Consider the following 21,764-nt stretch of genomic DNA (forward strand, 5'->3'; position numbering starts at 1 on the left):
ACTCTGAATGTATATTGCACTAAAAGATTCAATTAGGTTATTCTCACAATCTTGTAAAGTGGGCAGGGCACACACACTGAGAAAGCTCCCTGAGGTGCCCTGTCCTGTCTGACAGCTATATTATATCCCAAAATGGAAGTGGGGGATTTTACTAGTTAACTTAGCCCTAACTAACCACAGCAATTATCTAACAGAATAATTTTCTCCAAAAGGAAATACTGACACTACCTTCAGAGGAATGAAAGCGGGTTAAGTACTCATATCCTGACTTTCACAATAAAAAGTTACCAATCTTTAAATGTTTACCAAGTTTCCAAGTGTTTAAAAAAATCCTATGTCCTCTTTAAAAAATACTGAGCACTGAGGATGCCTGGCTGGCTCAGTCGGTTAAGTGTCTGCCTTTGACCCACATCATGATTCCAGGGTCCTGGGATCGAGTCCCACACATCAGGCTCCTTGCTCAGTGGGGAGCCTGCTTCTCCCTCTGCCTGCCGTTCCCCTTGATTGTGTGTGCTCTCTCGATCTCTGACAAATAATAAAATCTAAAAAAACCCCTGAGCACTGTATACAGTAGGGAAGAGTGGAGTATTAATAAATGCAGAATGCCCACTTTCGTTTATTATCTTATTGAGGATATAAATAACAAGGGTTATGATAAATCAAAACTGAAAAAGAAGTATTTATTTAAAATTGTATAATACACTCACATTTTCTTTCTTGGTAATATATCGAAGAGTAAGTCCTAGAACTTCTGCTGCTGCTGCATATACCTCTTTATATTTTACAAAGGACATATTACTGACCAAAGCTTGAAAGTATCTGTAACAAATACAGAAAATAAACATGCACAATACTACATTCTGTTGACATAAAAATATAACAACTTTGCTCCTCGTACATAAATAGCACAAATTGAGAAAATATGAAACATAAAACATGATTGAAATTATTTGTGTGAAAACATATATGAAGATGTACTTAAGGCTCTGACATCATGACCTGGAAGGCACATTAAAGTCCACAGTTCAATCACAGAGGACCTGCTGTAGTCAAAGCAAAACACAATGCTGGATGCTATAAAAACTGTAGTAAAAAGAAAGCTACTATCCAATATCATGATTTACTGACAACCCTTGAAAGCCATCTGCTATGACAAGAGGAGGACAATAAAATGAGGAGAGTGAGCACCAGTGCAGTGCCCCCAGACTCGAGGCCACATCACGTTAGCCTCCAGTTTGGCTGTCATTGGGGGAATCAAAGCTCAAAAACGGTAATTTGTCTAAAAGTAAACTATTTCCCACTAACTCTGTGTGGAGCCACATGTCTGTCTATGATACCAGGTGATTGGTGCAACTGGTGCCAGGAGGCTAACACAGGAGGACCAACCAGAGTGGGACACTTCCAAAGTAATGGGAAAAGCTCAGAAGGGACATGCTGAAATCTCCAGTAACCATGACGTGAATGCCGACTTTTCAAAAATCCTGAAATAGTAGGGCAATGAAGTTCCATTCCATGATGGTACAGGATTATCTTACTAGCAACCCCCTGCCCCCGACATTGGGCGGCATCCACCCCCACCCACAAAGGGTCCTGATAGACGGAGCAGAGGCTGCAGCTACAGTAGAAGTACAGCGACAAGGCAGCACAATGTCCAGGCATCCATTTCAGGTCATGATCCGGTCATGAATGGTCCACAGAGTTCATGTCGCTTTCAGAGCAAATGCTGAAAATATGACTTTAGGAAATACCTAACACTTCCTATTTGCTAAATCACACTAGAAAAACATTACACTAATTTTGAAAAACTGAACTTTCCTCATTCACTCCATTAACATATTTCTTCTCCCAAATGACCTCTAAGCCCAACCACTTAATTTTGGTAGAAATATTTTTAACATGGGTCTAGGTCCTTACATTTATCAAAATTAGACCACACTCCAGTCCATCAATCCAATTCATCTATACTTTAACCTAAAAAAGAAGCAAAGCCAAAACTCCTCAATACTCACTTTATGCTCTCTATGCCACATTCTGGGTCATAGGGAGGCAAATTATTGGCCATTACAATGCCTAATAATTGAATTCCTACTGAATTGTCTTTAGAATTAGGATCCTGACTGGAAAACTTCTCAAATATTAACCTGAAACATAAGCATAAAGAACAATATAGGTTATCATATAGTAAAATAAGCAGCAAGAAGATATAAAATTTTCTATGGCTAATTTTCAGGGTAAGAAATCCTTTGTCTTTCCCTACGTCTAACGCCCTTCTTGCTAATACCCTCCTTTACGCATTCAAGTTATTCTAGCTGTGCAACACAGACAGGTCTATATTTCTTACCATCTAATTTTGCCCCAATTCTCCCTTAGGTGATACTGAAATCTTAGGCAAGTTTTAGCTTGCCTCAGGCTGTGCTAAAAGGAATCAAAGAGAAGTCTTATAGTCTACCCTTGGGCTGGGACAGTGAAAGGCAGAGGGCACCCCACATCCCCATTGTGTGAGCAAAGCCAGAGGTGAGCTGGGAGATGGAGCAGGGGCCACCTGGAGGCAGTAAACTGTCCACCGTTGCTTCTAGTATCAAACTTTGTGGGTTATAATTTTACTAGTAGCAGTATTATACCCTTACAAATGATTTGATTTCAAATTATCTTCCTTTTTCTATCAAGTAATTAAATTTCACTGTAATCACCATTTAAACATGCTACATTTTAAAAATGTATAAAGGATACTGCAAAATCTAGTAAATTTATACCTGTAAGGGATAGATAAACAATCCTTCCAGCATTCAACAAGGGTTTTTATAATTTCAAGGTTATGTCTAAACACAGCTCTTTTTTGATGAAAAACATGTTCCATTAGGAAATGAAGCAATCGGTTTGCCAATACTTCGTCTTTAGGGACACCCTAAAAAGGTACAGAAACTCTATATTAATATGCAGTATTCCATTCTGGAAAAGCACTTTTTAAAAAATATTTTTTGTTATATTTTTGTATTATGTTCAAATTAGCCAACATATGATACATCATTGGTTTTTGATGTAGTGTTCAACGATTCGTTAGTTGCTTATAACACCCAGTGCTCATCACCACACATGCCCTCCTTAATACCCGTCACTGTTACCCATCCCTCCAGCCCCCTACCTTCTATAACCTTCCGTCTGTTTCCCAGAGTCCTTCATGGTTTGTCTCCCTCTCTGATTTCTTCCCATTCAGTTTTCCCTCCCTTCCCCTGTGGTCCTCCGCACTATACCTTATGTTCCACATATAAGTGAAACCATATGATAACTGACTTTCTTTGATTGACTTATTTCACTTAGCAAAAGCATTTTTTTAAATTTAAATTTTAGGTAGTGAACATACAGTGCAATATTGGTTTCTGGAGTAGAATTCAGTGATTAATCAATCACTTACAAATAACATCATAAAAGTGCCCTCCTTAATACTCATCACCCATGTAGCCCATCCCCCACCCACCTCTCTCCATCAACCTTCAGTTTCTTCTCTATAGTTAAAGTCTCTTATGGCTTGTTTCTCTCTCTCCTTTTTTCTTTCCCCCCTTTGCATATGTTTATCTGTTTTTGGTTTCTTAAACTTCACATATGAGTTACATGGTATTTGTCTATCTCTGACTGACTTATTTCATTTAGCATAATACACTCTAGCTCCATCCATGCTGTTGCAAATGGCAAGTTTTCATTCTTTTTGATGGCTGAGTAATATTCCATTGTATATATGTATCTCCATTCATCAGCCGATGGACATTTGGGCTCTCTCCATAGTTTGGCTACTATTGATAATGCTGCTATAAACACTGGAGTGCACGTATCCCTTCAAATCTGTATTTTTATATCCTTTGGGTAAATACCTAGTAGTGCAACTGCTGGATTGTAGGGTAGTTCTATTTTCAGCTCTTTGAGGAACCTTCATATTGTTCTCCAGAGTGGCTGCACTAGTTTGCATTCCCACCAACACTAAGAAGTTCTTCTTTCTCTGCATCCTTGCCAACATCTGTTTCCTGAGTTGTTAATTTTAGCCCTTCTGACTGGTGTGAGGTGCTATCTCGTTGTGGTTTTGATTTGTATATCCCTAATGATGAGTGATGTTGAGCATCTTTTCATGTGTCTGTTGGCCATCTGCATGTCTTCTTTGGAAAAGTGTCTACTCATGTCTTCTGCCCATTTCTTGACTGGATTATTTGTTTTTTGGGTGTTGAGTTTTATAAGTTCTTTGTAGATTTTGGATATTAGTCCTTTATCAGATACGTTGTTTGCAAATATCTTCTCCCATTCCACAGGCTGCCTTTTAGTTTTGTTGATTGTTTCCTTCACTGTGCAGAGCTTTTTATCTTGATGAGGTCCCACCCTTGCCTGTGGTGATGTATCTAGTAAGAGGCTGCTACAGCGGAGGTCAAAGAGGTTCCTGCCTGTGTTCTCCTCTAGGATTTTGATGGTTTCTGGTCTCACATTAAGGTCTTCCATCCATTTTGATGGAAGTGTATTTATTTCTGTGTATAGTGTAAGAAAGTGGTCCAGTTTCATTCTTCTGCATGTGGCTGTCCAATTTTCCCAAAACCATTTGCTGAAGAGACTTTTCTCCATGGATATTCTTTCCTGCCTTGTCGAAGATTGGTTGACCATAGATTTGAAGGTCCATTTTTGGGTTCTTTATTCTATTCCATTGATCTATGTGTCTGTTTTTGTGCTAATACCATACTGTCTTGATGATTACAGCTTTGTAAAAGAGCTTAAAGTCCAGGATTGTGATGCCTCCAGTTTTGTTTTTCTTTTTCAGAAGTGCTTTGGCTATTTGGGGTCTTTTGTGGTTCCATACGAATTTTAGGATTGTTGGCATTGTTTAATGCAGTAGCGATTGCATTAAATGTGGAGACTGCTTTGGGTAGTATAGACATTCTAACATTATTTGTTCTTCCAATCCATGAGCATGGAATGCTTAGAAAAGCATTTTTTTAATCCAAAAGTCCATTTATAAAAGAAATCCGCCAGTCTACTGAGGCTTCCGGATTCTGATGAAAAGCTTATGGGTGATTTTTCAGTTCCAACCACAGGCAGTGAAAAAGGCTTTACTTGGCAGGCCTCATGGGCAAGATGCCCTCATGCACCAGGCTGGAACACAGCCAGTGCTCTGCAGTCTCCAAGGGTAGCTGCAGTTAGACCCCTAGACATCCATGACCTGTACCCCCCAGAATGGTCATGCTGTGTCACATGTTTGCATTCCTAGCCCAGGCACCTTCATTCCTTGGTCTCTTTATCTTCTTTAGGGGTCTCTGCTGAGACCTCCTTACAGGGAGGAAGGGCAACTCTGAAAACACTTTTCCCTTTGCTGATTCAGTCCCCAGGGCTTTTCCATTCCCGTCCCTTCCCCCTCACCCTCCTCTCAACTCCAGGGTCCCATAAAACTGCTGAGCCTTTAATTCAGGGCTCCCTCAACAGTAAGATGACACCCAGATCTGTGCTAATCCACCTGAACCTCGATCAGACCAGACCATGTTGTAATGTTCCATGGGGGAAACAGACAAGGGGAGTCAACGCTTCCTCTGGCTTTAGCCTCTTGCTTGTACTACCACAATAAATGATTAAAGGCTTCACTTGATTCTCACTTTGACTCACTGTTGCTTTATGCAGCTATTCTGACACCTAGCAGTTCAGTCTCTCAAGCTCAGCCAAGCACCTGACATTGAACTCAATCTTTCCCAATGGTTCCTAAGTTAAACTACACACTCACAATTTTTTCATGTTATTAGCAGAATACAAAGTATTTTATCACATTAAAGCTAAGAAATCTAAATTCGGTTTACTGTGAAATAAGACAGACACATCCAGATATAGACACATGTAAAAACTCTATGACTCTATATTATGTTTATTAAGGAATGTTTCTAGGATACTATTATATGAAACCTTTTGTGCTACAGTTTTTAAGTGATGGGCAAAGCTCCAGCATACACGAATCTGTACTGGGGGAAGCCACAAGACTGCCTCCGTATGACACAGTATCATTCACCTGGTACTCACTTTTCTTTGGCAATCTCAACCATTAATGGGCTAGAGACATTAGGGAAGTAGGTAAGCTGGCAAAACAAATGCCAAAAAATCCACGGACATTAGTTTTAGCAGAATTTTTCAGGACCTCATATTCAGGGCCTACTGACATTTATTTCACACTTATTTTAATAAATCAGTTATCTAGTTTCCAAGCTCTGAGAAAAGCAACAAACAAAAAACACCTGATAGCTTAAACATAAAAACAAAGTCAGAGGAATTATCAAAAGCAGACACAAAAGAAAAGAGAACTAAAGCAATATGAGGCCATTTAGTATAGCAGCACCACAGCAATATGACAATTAATGCTAAAAATGATGACTCTTGTCATTAAGAGAAGTTTGTCATAAATTCCGTTTATATCAGCAAGAGACTGATATATAGTACTGCATAAAAGATGTATCCATTCTTACCACAGGAGTAGCTAATCCTGTCCATGAAAGAACAGTAACCACTATCTCAACCACCATATAGTGAATTCCTTCTCCTCCATTATTTTCAGAAACTACCAGCTGCAGCAAGGGACTTAGCCAGTACTTCGCATAAGGGCGAAAGACCTACAAGAGAATTTAAAAGTCAAATATCAAAAAATTGTTTTGAATAACCAAAATATTATTTCAAGAATCTGTCCTCCAGGGGCACCTGGGTGGCTCAGTCAGTTAAGCGTCCCACTCTTGGTTTCAGCTCAGGTCATGATCTCGGGGTCCTGGGATCGAGCCCCATGTTGGGCTCTATGCTCACAATGGAGTCTGCTTGGTATTCTCTCTCCGCCTCTCCCTCTGCCTGCCCCCCCGCTTATGCTCTCCGTCTCTGTATCTCTCTCTAAAATAAATAAAAATCTTTAAAAAAAAAGTCTTTCATCAGCTAAATTTAATATTATGACTTGACCTAAATCTGAAACAGATGTAAATTCCTGCAATTACTCTGCTTAATCAGATCAGATTCTCTGTTGAATTCTCTCCTCATGGGTCCCTGAAACCCCAATTCAAAGGAAATGGATTACTGGTCTTTTCTTCATTGATAATGTGATATAACTATGCTCTTAAAAATCAAAATGAAAGTATTCTATATCAATCTTGTCCCATATGAATAATATGTGGCTCTAGAGAATTCTGTTATTTTATGCAAATGCATAGGGTATATGAAAAATGAGAACACAAAAATTAGGCAGGTGCATGTGGCTAATTTTTTTTCATTTATTCTTATAGAAGTCACTATGTTATAGACTTCATTTGCCCAAGATCTATGAAATCTAAATAAAATGCATCCATACACTAAATTCCATTTATTTTATTTTAGAAATTTCATGAAAAAGCTATTTTGATGTAAAAGAACAGACTAAAGTATAATTCAAGCTACCTATCTTCTTAACCTTTGCTGCTTCGTTTTTTATTAAATATGCTTCCTCAGGGATTCTCTTACAGCTTAAATCTGTGTGCTCTCAAATCTTTTTTGTTTATGCACCCCATAAGTAAAAAAAAAGTCTGAACACTCTCCATATATGTCTACTGGTTGATTTATAATTTACAAATACAAACTTTATTATTAAATTACAGACAGTCCCTGACTTACAATGGTTCACCTTAAGATTTTTGGACTTTTATGATGCTGTAAAAGCAGTATGCTTTCAGTAGAAACTGTATTTTGAATTTGTATCTTTTCCTGAGCTTGCGATGGGCGGGATGATACTCCCGAAATGCTGCACAGGGGCAAGCAGCACCCGCAGCTCCCAGTCAGCTACGCAATCACAAGGGTGAACAAATGATACACTTAAAACCATACTGCACTCATATATCTGTTCTGGTTTTCACTTTCAGTACAGCATTCATTAAATTACATGACATATTCAGCACTTTATTATAAAATAGGCTTTGTGTATGATTTTGCCCAACTAGAGGCTGACATAAGGGCTCTAAGCACGTTTAAGGTAGGTGAAGTTAAACTATGATGTTTGGCAAATTAAGTGTACTACATGCGTTTTCAGCTTATGATAGTTTCAACTTATGATGGGTTTACTGGGATGTAACTTCATCCTAAGTCAAGGAAGATCTGTATAACCAATAAATTAAAGTTGAAATTTTAACCAAAACCAAAGACTCCATTAAAAAAGAGCACTAGAGGCCAAATACCTGATGAACATGGATGTAAAAATTCTCAGTAAAATACGAGAAAAATGAATTCAACAGCACATTAAAAGAATCATTCACCACGATCAAGTGGGATTTATTTCTGGGCCATAAGGTGGTTCAATATTTGTAAGTCAATCAATGTGATACACAATAATAAAAGAAAATCCTTTCAATAGATGCAGAAAAAGCATTTGACAAAGTACAACATCTCTTTATGATAAAAACCCTTAACAAAGTAGGATTAGAAGAAACATACCTCAACATCATAAAGGACATCTACAAAAAACCCACAGCTAATATCCTCAGTGGGGAAAAACTGAGACCTTTTCATCTATGGTAGTAACAAGACAGGGATGTCCACTCTCACCACTGTTATTTAACACCATACTGGAAGTCCTAGCCACAGCAATCAGACAACAAAAAGAAATAAAAGGCATCCACACTGGCAAGGAAGGAGTCAAACTTTCATTATCTGCAGATGACATGATACTGTATATAGAAAACCCAAAAGACTCTACCAAAAAATTGCTAAAACTGATAGACAAATTCAGCAAAGTCACAGAATACAAAATCAACATACAGAAATCTGTTGCATTTCTATACACCAATAAATGAAGCAGCAGAGGAAGAAATCAAGGAATTGATCCATTTATAATTGTACCAAAAACCACATAACTAGAAATAAACCTAACGAAAGAGGTAATGGATCTGTATTCTGAAAACTATAAAACACTTATGAAAGAAATTGAAGATGACACAAAGAATTGGAAAAAGATTCCATGCTCACTGATAGGAAGAACACATATGTTAAAGTGTCAATTTAAACCAAAGCAATCTATACATTCAACGCAATTCCTATCAAAACACCACCAGCATTTTTCACAGAACTACAACAAACAATCCTAAAATTTGTATGGAACCAGAAAAGACCCCGAATAGCCAAAGGAATGTTGAAAAATAAAAGCAAAGCTGGAGGCATCATAAGTCCAGAGTTCAATCTATATGACAAAGCTGCAGTCATCAAGACAGTATGGTACTGGCATAAAAACAGACATGTAGATCAGTGGAACAGAACACAGAACCCAGAAATGGACCCTCAACCCTATAATCAACTAATCTTCGACAAAGCAGGGAAGAATATTCATTTGGAAAAAGAATGTCTGTTCAACAGATGATGTTGGGAAAATGAGCAACATGCAGAAGAATGAAACTGGGCCACTTTCTTATATCATACACAAAAATAAATTTGAAATGCATGAAAGACCTAAATGTGAGACAGGAAACCATCAAATTCCTACAGAAAAACAGAGGCAGTAACATCCATGACATTGGCCATAGCAACTTCTTACTAGATATGTCTCCTAAGGCAGGGAAGTAAAAGCAAAAATGAACTACTGGGACTTTGTCAAGATAAGAAGCTTCCACACAGCAGTAAACAATCAACAAACTAAAAGGTAACCTATGGAATGGGAGAATATATTTGCAAATGGCACATCTAATAAGGGGCTAGTATCCAAAATATAAAAATAACTTATAAAAACACCCCAAAAATAATCCAGTTAAAAAATGTGCAGAAAACATGAATAGATGGCTAACAGACACACGAAAAGATGCTTAACAACACTCATCATCAGGGAAATACAAATCAAAACCATGACAACATACCACCTCACACCTGTCAGAATGGATAAAATTAATTCAGGAAACAACAGATGTTGGCGAGGATGCAAAGAAAGATGTGTTGGTGGGAATCAAACTGGTGCGGCCACTCTGGAGAATAGTATGGAGGTTCCTCAAAGAGTTGAAAATAGAACGACCCTACAATCCAGCAACTGCACTACTAGGTATTTACTCAAAGAATACAAAAGTACAGATTTGAAGGGATACATGCACCCCGATGTTTATAGCAGCATGATCAACAACAGCCAAATTATGGAAACATCCCACGTGTCCATTGACTGATGAATGGATAAAGAAGTTGTGGGGGGGGTGTGTGTGTATACACATACATATATGTATCTGTATATGTGTGTGTATATATATATATGGCAGTATTACTTAGACATAAAAAAGAATGAAAACTTGCCATTTGCAACAGTGTGGATAGAGCTTGAGAGTATTATGCTAAGGGAAATGAGTCAGGGAAAGACAAACACCATATGATTTCACTCATATGTGGATTTAAGAAACAAAACAAATGAACATAGTAGGGAAAAAAAGGGAAGAAAACCAAGAAACACACTCTTAACTATGGAGAATAAACTGATGGCTACCAGAGGGGTAGTGGGCAGAGGGATGGGTTAAACAGATGATGGGGATTAAGGAGTGTGCTTGTGATTAGCACTGGGTGTTGTATATAGTGCTGAATCAATAAATTGTACACCTAAAACTAATAATACACTTTATTTTAACTAACTGGAATTTAAATAAAAACTTAAAAAAAAAATAAGGAAAATAAAGTTGAAATTTTAATAATAAATGTAAACACAAGTTCTAATCTTTCTTTCCGTAAGACAAAGGACTCTCTAGATGAATGGATAAAGAAAATGTGGTGTATATATACATACAATGGAATATTACTCAGCCATCCAAAAGAATGAAATCTTGCAGGGTGCCTGGGTGGCTCAGTTGTTTAGGCAACTGCCTTCGGCTCAGGTCATGATCCCAGCGTCCTGGGATCAAGTCCCACAGCAGGCTCCCCCTGCTCTGTGGGGAGCCTGCTTCTCCCTCTGCCTCTGCCTGCCACTCCCCCTGCTTGTGCTCTCTCTCTCTCTCTGTGTCAGATAAATAAAATCTTAAAAAAAAAAAAAAAAAGAATGAAATCTTGCCATTTGCAATGACAAGGATGGAACTAGAGGATATTATGCTAAGCAAAGATGTCATTCAGAAAGACAAATACCATATGATCTCACTTAAATGTGTTATTTAAGAAACAAAACTGATGAATATAGAGTAAGGGAAAGGAAAATAAAATAAGATGGAAACAGAGAGGGAGGCAAACCATAAGAGCTTCTTAACTGTAGGAAACAAACAGGGCTGCTGGAGGGGAGGTGGGTGGAGGGATGGGGTAATTGGGTGACAGGCATTAAGGAGGGCACGTGATGTAATGAGCACTGGGTGTTACATCCAACTGATGTATCGCTAAATTCTAGCCCTGAAACTTATAATACAGTATATGTTAGCTAAATTGAATTTAAAAATTAAAAAAAAAAAAAGACAATGGCCATCCAGAACATTTCCTTTTGGAACCCATTCCCCTGGTCATTCCTGAGCTCTGGAAATGCACAAGCCCCAGGGAATCTCCCAGTGACATCTCAGAGGCACCTCACATCCACATTTGTCAACAAGTTCAGTATGCTTCCTTGTCAACCTGCTTACCCACTCCCAGCCTACAAAGAAATCATCCCAAAATAAAGACAACAGTTCCCTTTTTGGTAGCCATCAAGTCAGCACTCAGGAGCCAGAAATCACGTGTGACCCCAAGCATTATGGGTTGAACTGTGTCCTCCAAAAGGATGCTCAAGTACTAACTCCGAGCATCTATAAACATGACCTGATTTAGAAATAGGGTCTTTGAAGATTATCAAGTTAAGAGAGGTCATTACAGTGGGCTCTAATCTAATGACAATGTCCTTATTAAAAGAGAAAATTTGTACATACTGAAACAGATGCTGAGAGGAAAGCCAGTGTGAAGACTTGAAAAATACCATCCATTTGCCAAAAAATGCTTGTGGCCACCATAACCTGGGAGAGAGGCCTGGAACATATTCTCCCTCAGAGCTCTCAAAAGGAACCATCCTTACCAATATCCTGATATCAAACTTCTGGCTTGCAGAACCATGAGACAGTAAGTTTCTGTTGTTTAAGCTGCCCAGTTTGTGGTACCCTTGTTACAGCAGCCCCAGGAGGTAGAAATCAAATGTGACCCTGAGGAACACAGGCTCTGTTGCAGTTCCACATTTGCAGTGCTTCCTAGAAGGTCTTTCTATAGAGCAAACTGGATCACGTCATTCCACCTAGCACCCATCAGTGGCTCCCTACTGCTCAACAAATGAGCCGCACCCTCTATATGGATCCTGATAACCTGGCCTAGCTCACCTGCCTGAGGATATGTGGCCATGCCACTGACTCTTCTCTAGACCATGTACCATGGTCTGTGCATTCAGTACAGACATGACTGGCTCTCTCGGAGGCCGTCTCTGCTCACAGTGCTCCTTCTACACAGAATATAAATTCCCACTGCACATTACACATCATTCAAGGGCTCTCTGAAAAATCTACCCTAAGCCCACTGGTGGAAGAGGCTCTCCCCTAATGTGGTGCTACACATAAACCAACTGATAAACTTAACACCTACCTAAAAGAGTTACCTATTTTTCATATAACATTATCAGGAATATTTTCAACATTTTTTTTTTGCTACTAAAACCAATTACGATGGAAGCCATAAGAAACTTGCAAACATATTACAGAGGCAAGATGGCAGAGTAGGGGACCCCGTTTCAACTGGTCCCCTGAAATTAGCTAGATTATCAAACCATTTCGAATACCCACGAAATCTGCCTGAGATGTAAGAATATATATCTGGATCTCTACAAGCAGAAAAGTGACTGCTTTTTGCAAGGTAGGACATGTGGAGTCGTGAATCTACAGGGAGATATTGGAAGATAAACAAGAAGGGGGAGGGAGCCTCCATAAGCTGGCTCCTGGAAAGTGATATAACACCAGACCACAAAATCGGAACCTATGGAATTCATTCTAAGGAATGAATGACATCCTCTCTGAAAGGGGCTCTGGAAATGAAAAGGCAGAATTCTAGGTGCGGCATTGTGGTCTTGGGATCTGAGGAGTCACAAAGCAAAAGGGGGTGTCTGAACCAGTATAGTGCCTAAGCAATGGAGCCAGGAAGCAGGTTATGGTCAGCAAGCCCAGGAGGGGACTCTCAGCTCAGGTTGCTGTAAACCGTGAGCCCAGCAAGTCAATAATCACTCTTTTCCTGAGCAGCCTGAAAAGGAATGGAACCTGTGCCTGTGACTGGACAAAAGCTCAGAGGGCGGTAGCAGCCCAGAAAGGATATTAGGGCAGCACCCAGACATGATCCAGGAACTTTGAGTGTGAGCGTGAGCCCCCGGATGCTTGTGGTTTTAAGTCACAAAGGGCATGGCGCTCCAGGGCCCCTGGGACTACCTCTGAGAGAGTTCCAGAGGGCGTGCACCATGGGAAGCTGCAGTTTGGGGTGCATACAGAAGTGGAGACTTTGTCCCAGAGGGTTTGTTAAAGAAGGCAGACTGCAATCTTTCTGCTCTGAGCCAGAGAGGAATGGGCACAGCCCATTTTTGTTCTGATCCTCTAAGGGATCCAGGCCCCCAGGGAAAAAAAGCCACACAGAGGACTAGTTTGCAATGAGTCCATCCCCCTTGACAGGGAGTGGGACAATTCCACCCAGGAAGGAATAACTGAGAAACAGTGTGGCAGGCCCCTACCCCAGAAGACAGACTGGAAGAACAGGTGGATGACAAGCCTATAGATCCCATAAAACTGTAAAATTCCAACACCAGGGGAAAATTGTATATTGAGCTCCAGGGTGCATTTTGCTTGGGTCATGGTTGATATTTTGGACTCTGTTCATTTGCCCACTCATCGGTCTCTGGGCAGAATGACTAGAAGGAAGAACTCATCAAAAAAAGAACAAGAAGCAGTATTCTCTGCCAAAGAGCTAATCAATATGGATTTAAGTAAGATGTCAGAGACAGAATTCAGGAAAGCAATCATAAAGTTAATAGCTAGGCTTGAAAAAAGCATAAAGTGACAATACAGAATCTGTAAGAGTGGAAACAAGATCGAATCAGGCTGAACTTAAAAATGCTATGAATGAGATGCAGTCTAAACTGGATACTCTACAGTCAGGGTCAATGAGGTGGAAGAGAGAATAAGTGATCTAGAGGACAGGCGATGGAATTAAAGGAAATTAAAGAAAAGAGGGAAAAACAACTCACAGCACATGAAGAAAGACTTAGAGAGTTTAATGATACATTGAAAAGAACCAATATCAGATCATCGGGATCCAAGAGTGGGTGGAGAGACAGAGGGGGCTTGAAGGTGTATTTGAGCAAATCAAGCCTGAGAACTTCCCTAAACTAGGGAAGGAACAAGCATTCATGTCCAAGAGGCAGAGAGGATCCCTCCCAAAATCAATAAAAATAGATCAACACCCTGAAATATAGTAGTGAAGCTTGCAAATCATAGAGAAAAAGAAGCTATCCTGAAAGCAGCAGGGGGAAGAGATTTCTTACATACGGAGGGAGGAACATTAGAATAACCTATCCACAGAAACCTGGACAGCCACAAAGGGCTGACAAGATATATTCAGGGTACTCAATGAGAAGAACATGCAGCCAAGAATACTTTATCCAGCAAGGCTGTCATTTAGAACTGAAAGAGGGATAGAGAGTATCCAGGACAGAGAGAAACTGAAAGAATATGTGACCACCAAGCCAGCCCTGCAAGAAATATTAAGGGGGATTCTGTATGCAAAGAGAGACCCAAAGAGTAACACAGACCAGAAAGTAACAGAGACAATCTACAGAAACAGGAGCTTTACAGGCAATACAATGGCACCAAATTCGTATCTTTCAATAGTTACTCTAAATGTACATGGGCTGAATTCTCCAATGAAAAGACACAGAGTATCAGACTGGATTAAAAAGCAGGACCCATCCATATGCTGTCTAGGAGAGACTCATTTTGAACCTAAACACACCTCCGATTAAAAGTGAAGGGATAGAGAACCATACTAATGGACCTCAAAAGAAAGCTGGGGTAGCAATCCTCCTATTAAAAAATTAGATTTTAAACCAAAGACTGCAGTATGAGATTTGGAGGGACACTATATCATACTTAAAAGGTCTATCCAACAAGAAGATCTAACAATTGTAAATATCTATTGTCCCCAACATAGGAGCAGCCAATTATATAAAACAATTAATAACCAAAGTAAAGAAACACAATGCTAATAATACATTAATAGTAGGGGACTTCAATACTCCACTCAGAGCAATGGACAGATCATCTAAGCAGACGATCAACAAAGAAACAAGAGCTTTGAATGAGGCATTAGACCAGATGGACTTCACAGACAGATACAGAACATTCCATATCCTAAAACAACAGATTACTCATTCTTCTCGAATGCACATGGAACTTTCTCCGGAATAGACCACATACTGGGTCACAAATCAAGTCTCAACCAATACCAAAATATTGAGATTACTCCCTGCATATTTTCAGACCACAATGCTGTGAAATTGGAACTCAATCACAAGAAGAAAATTAGAAGGAACTCAAACACTTGGAGATTAAAGAACATCTGCTAAAAGAATGAATGGGTCAACCAGGAAATTAAAAAAGAATGTAAACAATTCATTGAAACTAATGAGAATGAAAACACATCAGTTTAAAACCTGTAGGATACAGCAATGGTCCTAAGATGGAAGTACATAGCCATCCAAGCCTCTCTCAAAAAATCATAAAAATCCCAAATACACAAGCTAACCCTCTACCTAAAAGTCCTGGAGAAAGAACAGCAAATAAAGCCTAAACCAAGTAGGGGAAGAGAAATAATAAATATCAGAGCAGAAATCAGTGAAACAGAAGCCAGAAAAAACAGTAGGACAGATCAACAAAACCAGAAGCTGGTTCTCTGGATGAATTAATAAGATCGATAAACCTCTGGCCAGACTTACCCAAAAGAGAAAGGGCCCAAATTAGTAAAATCATGAATGAAAGGGGAGAGATCGACTAATACCAAGGAAATAGACAATTGTTAGAAATTATTACCAGCAACTACATGGAAACAAATTAAGCAATCTGGAAGAAATGAATGCATTCCTGGAAACTTATAAACTACCAAGACTGACACAGGAAGAAATAGACAATCTGAACAGACCAATAACTACTAAGGAAATTGAAGTAGTAATCAAAAAACCTCCCAAAAAACAAGAGTCCAGGGCCACATGGCTTCCCAGGGGAATTCTACCAAACATTTAAAGAAGATCGACTACTATTCTTCTGAAGCTATTTCAAAAAATAGAAATGGAAGGAAAACTTCCAAACTCATTCTATGAGGCCAGCATTACCCTGATCCCAAAACCAGACAAAGACCCCATCAAAAAGGAGAATTACAGACCAATATCCCTGATGAACATGAATGTCAAAATACTCACCAAGATCCTAGCCAATAGGATCCAACAGTACATTAAAAGGATCATTCACCAGGACCAGGTGGGATTTATTCCTGGGATGCAAGGGTGGTTCAACATTTGCAAATCAATCAACATGATAGAGCACATTAATAAAAGAAAAGACAAGGATCATATGATCCTCTCAATTGATACAAAGAAAGCATTTGACAAAATAGAGCATTCTTTCCTGATTAAAACTCTTCAAAGTAGAGGGATAGAGGGAACATACCTCAATATCATAAAAGTCATCTATGAAAAGCCCACAGCGAATATCATTCTGAACAGGGAAAAACTCAGAGCTTTTCCCTTAAGGTCAGGAACACGACAGGGATGCCCACTCTCACTACTGTTGTTCAACATAGTACTAGAAGTCCTAGCCTCAACAATCAGACAACAAAAAGAAATAAAAGGCATTCAAATTGGCAAAGAAGACAAACTCTCTCTCTTTGCAGATGACATAATACATTATGGAAAATCCAAAAGACTCTACCCCCAAATTGCTAGAACTCATACAGCAATTCAGCAATGTGGCAGGATACAAAATCAATGCACAGAAATCAGTTGCATTTCTATACACTAACAATGTGACTAAAGAAAGAAAAATTAAGGAATCAATCCCAATCACAACTGCACCAAAAACCATTAGATACTCCTAGGAATAAACCTAACTAATGAGGTAAAAGATCTATACTCTAGAAAGTACAGAACGCTTATGAAAGAAATAGCAGAAGACACAAAGAGATGGAAAAACATTCCATGTTCATGGATTAGAAGAATAAACATTGTGAAAATGCATGCTGCCCAAAGCAATCTACATATTCAATAGAATGCCTATCAAAATACGATTGGCATTTTTCACAGAGCTGGAAGAAAAAAATCATAAAATTTGTATGGAACCAGAAAGACCCCAAATTGCCAGGGGAATGTTGAAAAAGAATACCAAAGCTAGAGGCATCAAAATTCTCGACTTTGAGCTATATTACAAAGCTGTGATCATCAAGACGGCATGGTACTGGCATAAAAACAGACACATATTTCAATGAAACAGAACAGAGAGCCCAGAAATGGACCCTCAACTATACTTCAACAAAGCAGAAAAGAATATCCAATGGAAAAAGGACCGTCTCTTCAATAAATGGTGCTGGGAAAACTGGACAGCCACATGCAGAAGAATGAAACTGGACCATTTTCTTATGCCATACACAAAGATAAACTCAAAATGGATGAAAGATCTAAATGTGTAGGCAGGAATCCATCAAAATCCTAGAGGAGAACACAGGCAGCAACGTCTTCGACCTTGAACAAAGCAACTTTTTGCAAGAAACATCTCTAAAGGCAAGGAAAACAAAGGCAAAAATGAACGATTCGGACTTCATGATAAAAAATTTTGCATAGGAAAGGAAATAACCAACAAAACTAAAAGGCAACTTACAGAATGGGAGAAAATATTTGCAAATGACAATACAGTTAAAGGGCTGGCATCCAAGATCTACAAAGAAGTTATCAAATTCAGCACCCAAAGAACAAAAAATCCAGTCAAGAAATGGGCAGAAGACATGAACACTTCTCCAAAGACATAAAAACAGCCAACAGACACATGAAAAAAAATGCTCCACATCACTCAGCATCAGGGAAATACAAATCAAAACCACAATGAGATACCACATTATACCAGTCAGAATAGCTAAGATTAACAAGACAGGGAGCAACAAATGTTGGTGAGGATGTGGAGAAAGGGGAGCCCTCTTAAATTGTTCTTGGGAATGCAAGCTGGTACAGCCACTCTGGAAAACAGTATGGAGGTTCCTCAGGACGTTAAAAATAGAGCTACCTTATGCCCCAGCAATTGCACTACTGGGTATTTACCCCAAAGATACAGATGTAGCGAAAAGAAAGGGGCACCTGCACCCCAGTGTTCATAGCAGCAATGTCCACAATTGCCAAACCGTGGAAGGAACCAAGATGTCCTTCAACAGATGAATGGATGTGATTCACATATACAATGGATTATTACTCAGCCATCAGAAAGGAGGACTATCTACCATTTATATCAACATGGATGGAACTGGAGGGTATTATGCTAAGTGAAATAAGTCAATCAGAGAAAGACAATTATCATATGGTTTCACTCATATGGAACAGAAGAAATAGTGCAGAGGACAATAGGGGAAGAGAGGGAAAACTGAATGGGAAGAAATCCGAGAGGGAGACAAACCATGAAAGACTCTTGACTCTGGGAAACAAACTGATGGTTGTGAAAGGGAGTTAGGTGGGGGGATGTGGTAACTGGGTGATGGGAATTAAAGAGGGCATGTGATATGATGAGCATTGGGTGTTATATTCAACTAATGAATCATTGAACATTATATCAGAAACTAATGATACCTTGGCTAATTGAATTTAAATTAAAAAAAGATTAAAAAAAGAAACTTGCTAACACATGTAATTCATAGAGATATTTCTAACAATTAATTTTAATTTTCAGGTTTAAAAAAATGACAGAAGAATGATGTTGAACAAATAAATATGGTTGGCTAACTTATTCAGAGAACAAAAATGTCATGCTTTGTTTCTTTATTATGGGTTTTCTTGTCAGTAGATATATAACTGCAAAGACTTGTTTTTAAATTTCTTACATAAAACTCAATTTAGGTAACATATACTATATTATTAGTTTCAGGGGTAGAATTTAGTGATACATCAGTGGCATATAACACCCAATGCTCATCACATCAAGTGCCCTCCTTAATGCCCATCACCCAATTACCCTATACCCCCACTCTCCTCCCCTCCAGCAACCCTCTGCTTGTTTCCTACAATTAAAAGTCTCCCATGGTTTGCCTCCCTCTCTGTTTTCATTTTATTTTTCTTGCCCTTGACCTATGTTCATCAGTTTTGTTTCTTAAATTCCACATATGAGTGAAATCATATGGTATGTCTTTCTCTTATTTCATTTAGTTTAATACCCTGTAGTTCCATCCATGTTGTTGCAAATAGCAAGATTTAGTTTTCTTTGATGGCTAAGTAGTACTCTGTTGCATATATATATATATATATATATATATATATATATATATATATATATACACACATCTTCTTTATCCATTCATCTGTCCATTGATATGTGGGCACTCTCCATATTTTGCATATTCTGGACATTGCTGCTATAAATGTTGGGTTGCATGTGCCCCTTCAAATCACTGTTTGTATCCTTTAGATAAATACTTACTAGTGCAATTGCTCAGTCGTAGGGTAGTTCTATTTTTAACTTTTTGAGGAAACCGTCTGCACCAGTTTGCATTCCCACTGACAATGTAAGAGGGTTCTACTTCCTCTGCATCCTCACCAACATCTGTTGTTGCATTTTTTTCATGTATCTGTTGGCCATCTGTATGTGTTCTTTGGAGAAATGTTTGTTCATGTCTTCTGCCATTTCTTGACTGGATTTTTTTTTGGGGGGTGTTGAGATTGATAAGTTCTTTATAGATTTTGGATACTAGCCCTTTATCTGATATGTCGTTTGCGAATATCTTCTCCCATTCGGTAGCTTGCCTTTCATTGCTGACTGTTTCCTTTGCTGTGCAAAAGCTTTTTATCTTGAAGTCCCAATAGTTCATTTTTGCTTCTGTTTCCCTTGCCTTTGGAGGCATGTCTAGCAAAAAGGTGCTGTGGCCAAGGCTGAAGAGGTTGCTGCCTGTGCTCTCTTCCAGCATTTTGATGGATAACTGACTCACAGTTAAGTCTTTCATCCATTTTGACTTTATTTTTGTGTATGGTATAAGAAAATGGTCCAGTTTCATTCTTCTGCATGTGGCGGTCCAATTTTCCCAACACCGTCTGTTAAGGAGACTATCCTTTTTTGCTTGGATATTCTTTCCTGCTTTGTCAAAGAGTAGTTGACCATAGAGTTGAGGGTCCAATTTTGGGTTCTCTGTTCTGTTCCATTGATCTATGTGTCTTGTTTTTTGTGCCAGTACCATACTGTCTTGATGATTATAGCTTTGTAATACAGCTTGAAGTCTGGAATTGTGATGCCTCCAGCTTTGCTTTCCTTTTTCAACATTCCTTTGGCTATTTCGGATGTTCTGTGGTTCCATACAAAATTTAGGATTGTTTGTTCCAGCTCTGTGATAAATGCTGATGGTATTTTGATAGAGACTGTATTGAATGTGTAGATTGCTTTGGGTAGCATAGACATTTTTAAAATAGTTGTTCTTCCTATCCATGAACATGGAATGTTGTTCCATTTCTTTGTGTCTGCCTCAATTTCTTTGATGAGTGTTCTATAGTTTTCGGAGTATAGATTCTTTACCTCTTTACTTAGGCTTATTCCTAGATATCTTACAGCTTTTGCTGCATTTGTAAGTGGGATCGATTCCCTGATTTCTCATTCTTCTTCTGTTAGTGAATAGAAATGCAACTGACTTCTGGGCATTGATTTTATATCCTGCGACTTTCCTGAATTCCTGTATCAGTTCTAGCAATTTTTGGGTGGAGTCCTTCGGGTTTTCTATATAGAGTATCATGTCGTCTGCAAAGAGTGAAGGTTTGACTTCTTTTTTGCCGATTTGATGCCCTTCATTTCTTTTTGTTGTCTGACTGCTGAGGCTGGGACTTCCAATATGGTGTTAAATAACAGTGTGAGAGACGACATCCCTGTTGTGCTCCTGACGTTAGAGGAAATGCTCTTAGTTTCTCCCCACTGACGATGATATTCATGTGGGTCTTTCCTATATGACTTTTTATAGGTATGGTCTTTCCTATATGATTTTTAGGGTATTGAGGAGCGTTCCCTCTATCCATTCATGTCAGAGAGATATATTGAGGATGTCATGTGGCTCTTGTTCTTTCTTTTATTAATGTGGTGTATGACCTTGATTGATTTGCAGATGCTCAACCACCCCTGCAGCCCAGGAATAAATCCCACTAAGTCGTGGTGAATAATCCTTTTGATGTACTGTAGGATCCTATTAGCTAGTATTTTGGTGAGAATTTTTGCATCCATGTACATCAGGGATATTCGTCTGTAATTCTCCTTTTTAGTGGGGTCTTTGCCTTTTTGGGGATCAAGGTAATGCTGGCTGTATAAAATGAGTTTGGAAGTTTTCCTTCCATTTCTGTTTTTTTTGGAACAGTTTCAGACGACTAGGTATTAATTCTTTAAATGTTTGACAGAATTCCCCTGGGGGACCATCTGACCCTGGACTCTTGTTTGGGAGATTTTGGATTACTGATTCAATTTCTTTGCTGATTATGGTCTGTTCAGGTTTTCTATTTCTTTCTGTTTCAGTTGCGGTAGTTTGTAGGCAAGTATCCATTTCTTCCAGGGTGCCTA

The 21,764-nt window shown here is 38.9% G+C and overlaps 1 protein-coding gene across 4 annotated transcripts in view; it reads right to left on the reverse strand.

The window, feature by feature from the left end:
- The window catches only part of PRKDC (protein kinase, DNA-activated, catalytic subunit), a 240,692-nt gene that overhangs the window by 91,723 nt on the left and 127,205 nt on the right, over window positions 1-21,764 (reverse strand). For all 4 annotated transcript variants that reach the window (XM_027608954.2, XM_027608960.2, XM_027608975.2 and 1 more), the window contains 4 exons: window positions 6,474-6,617; window positions 2,754-2,905; window positions 2,010-2,141; window positions 708-819 (listed from right to left, as the gene is read on the reverse strand). In XM_027608954.2, the coding sequence (XP_027464755.2) occupies window positions 708-819; window positions 2,010-2,141; window positions 2,754-2,905; window positions 6,474-6,617 (540 nt within the window). The remainder of the gene's footprint in view (window positions 1-707; window positions 820-2,009; window positions 2,142-2,753; window positions 2,906-6,473; window positions 6,618-21,764) is intronic.

This window comes from Zalophus californianus, chromosome 4 (genome assembly GCF_009762305.2).
Source record: "Zalophus californianus isolate mZalCal1 chromosome 4, mZalCal1.pri.v2, whole genome shotgun sequence".
Classification (NCBI taxonomy): domain Eukaryota; kingdom Metazoa; phylum Chordata; class Mammalia; order Carnivora; family Otariidae; genus Zalophus; species Zalophus californianus.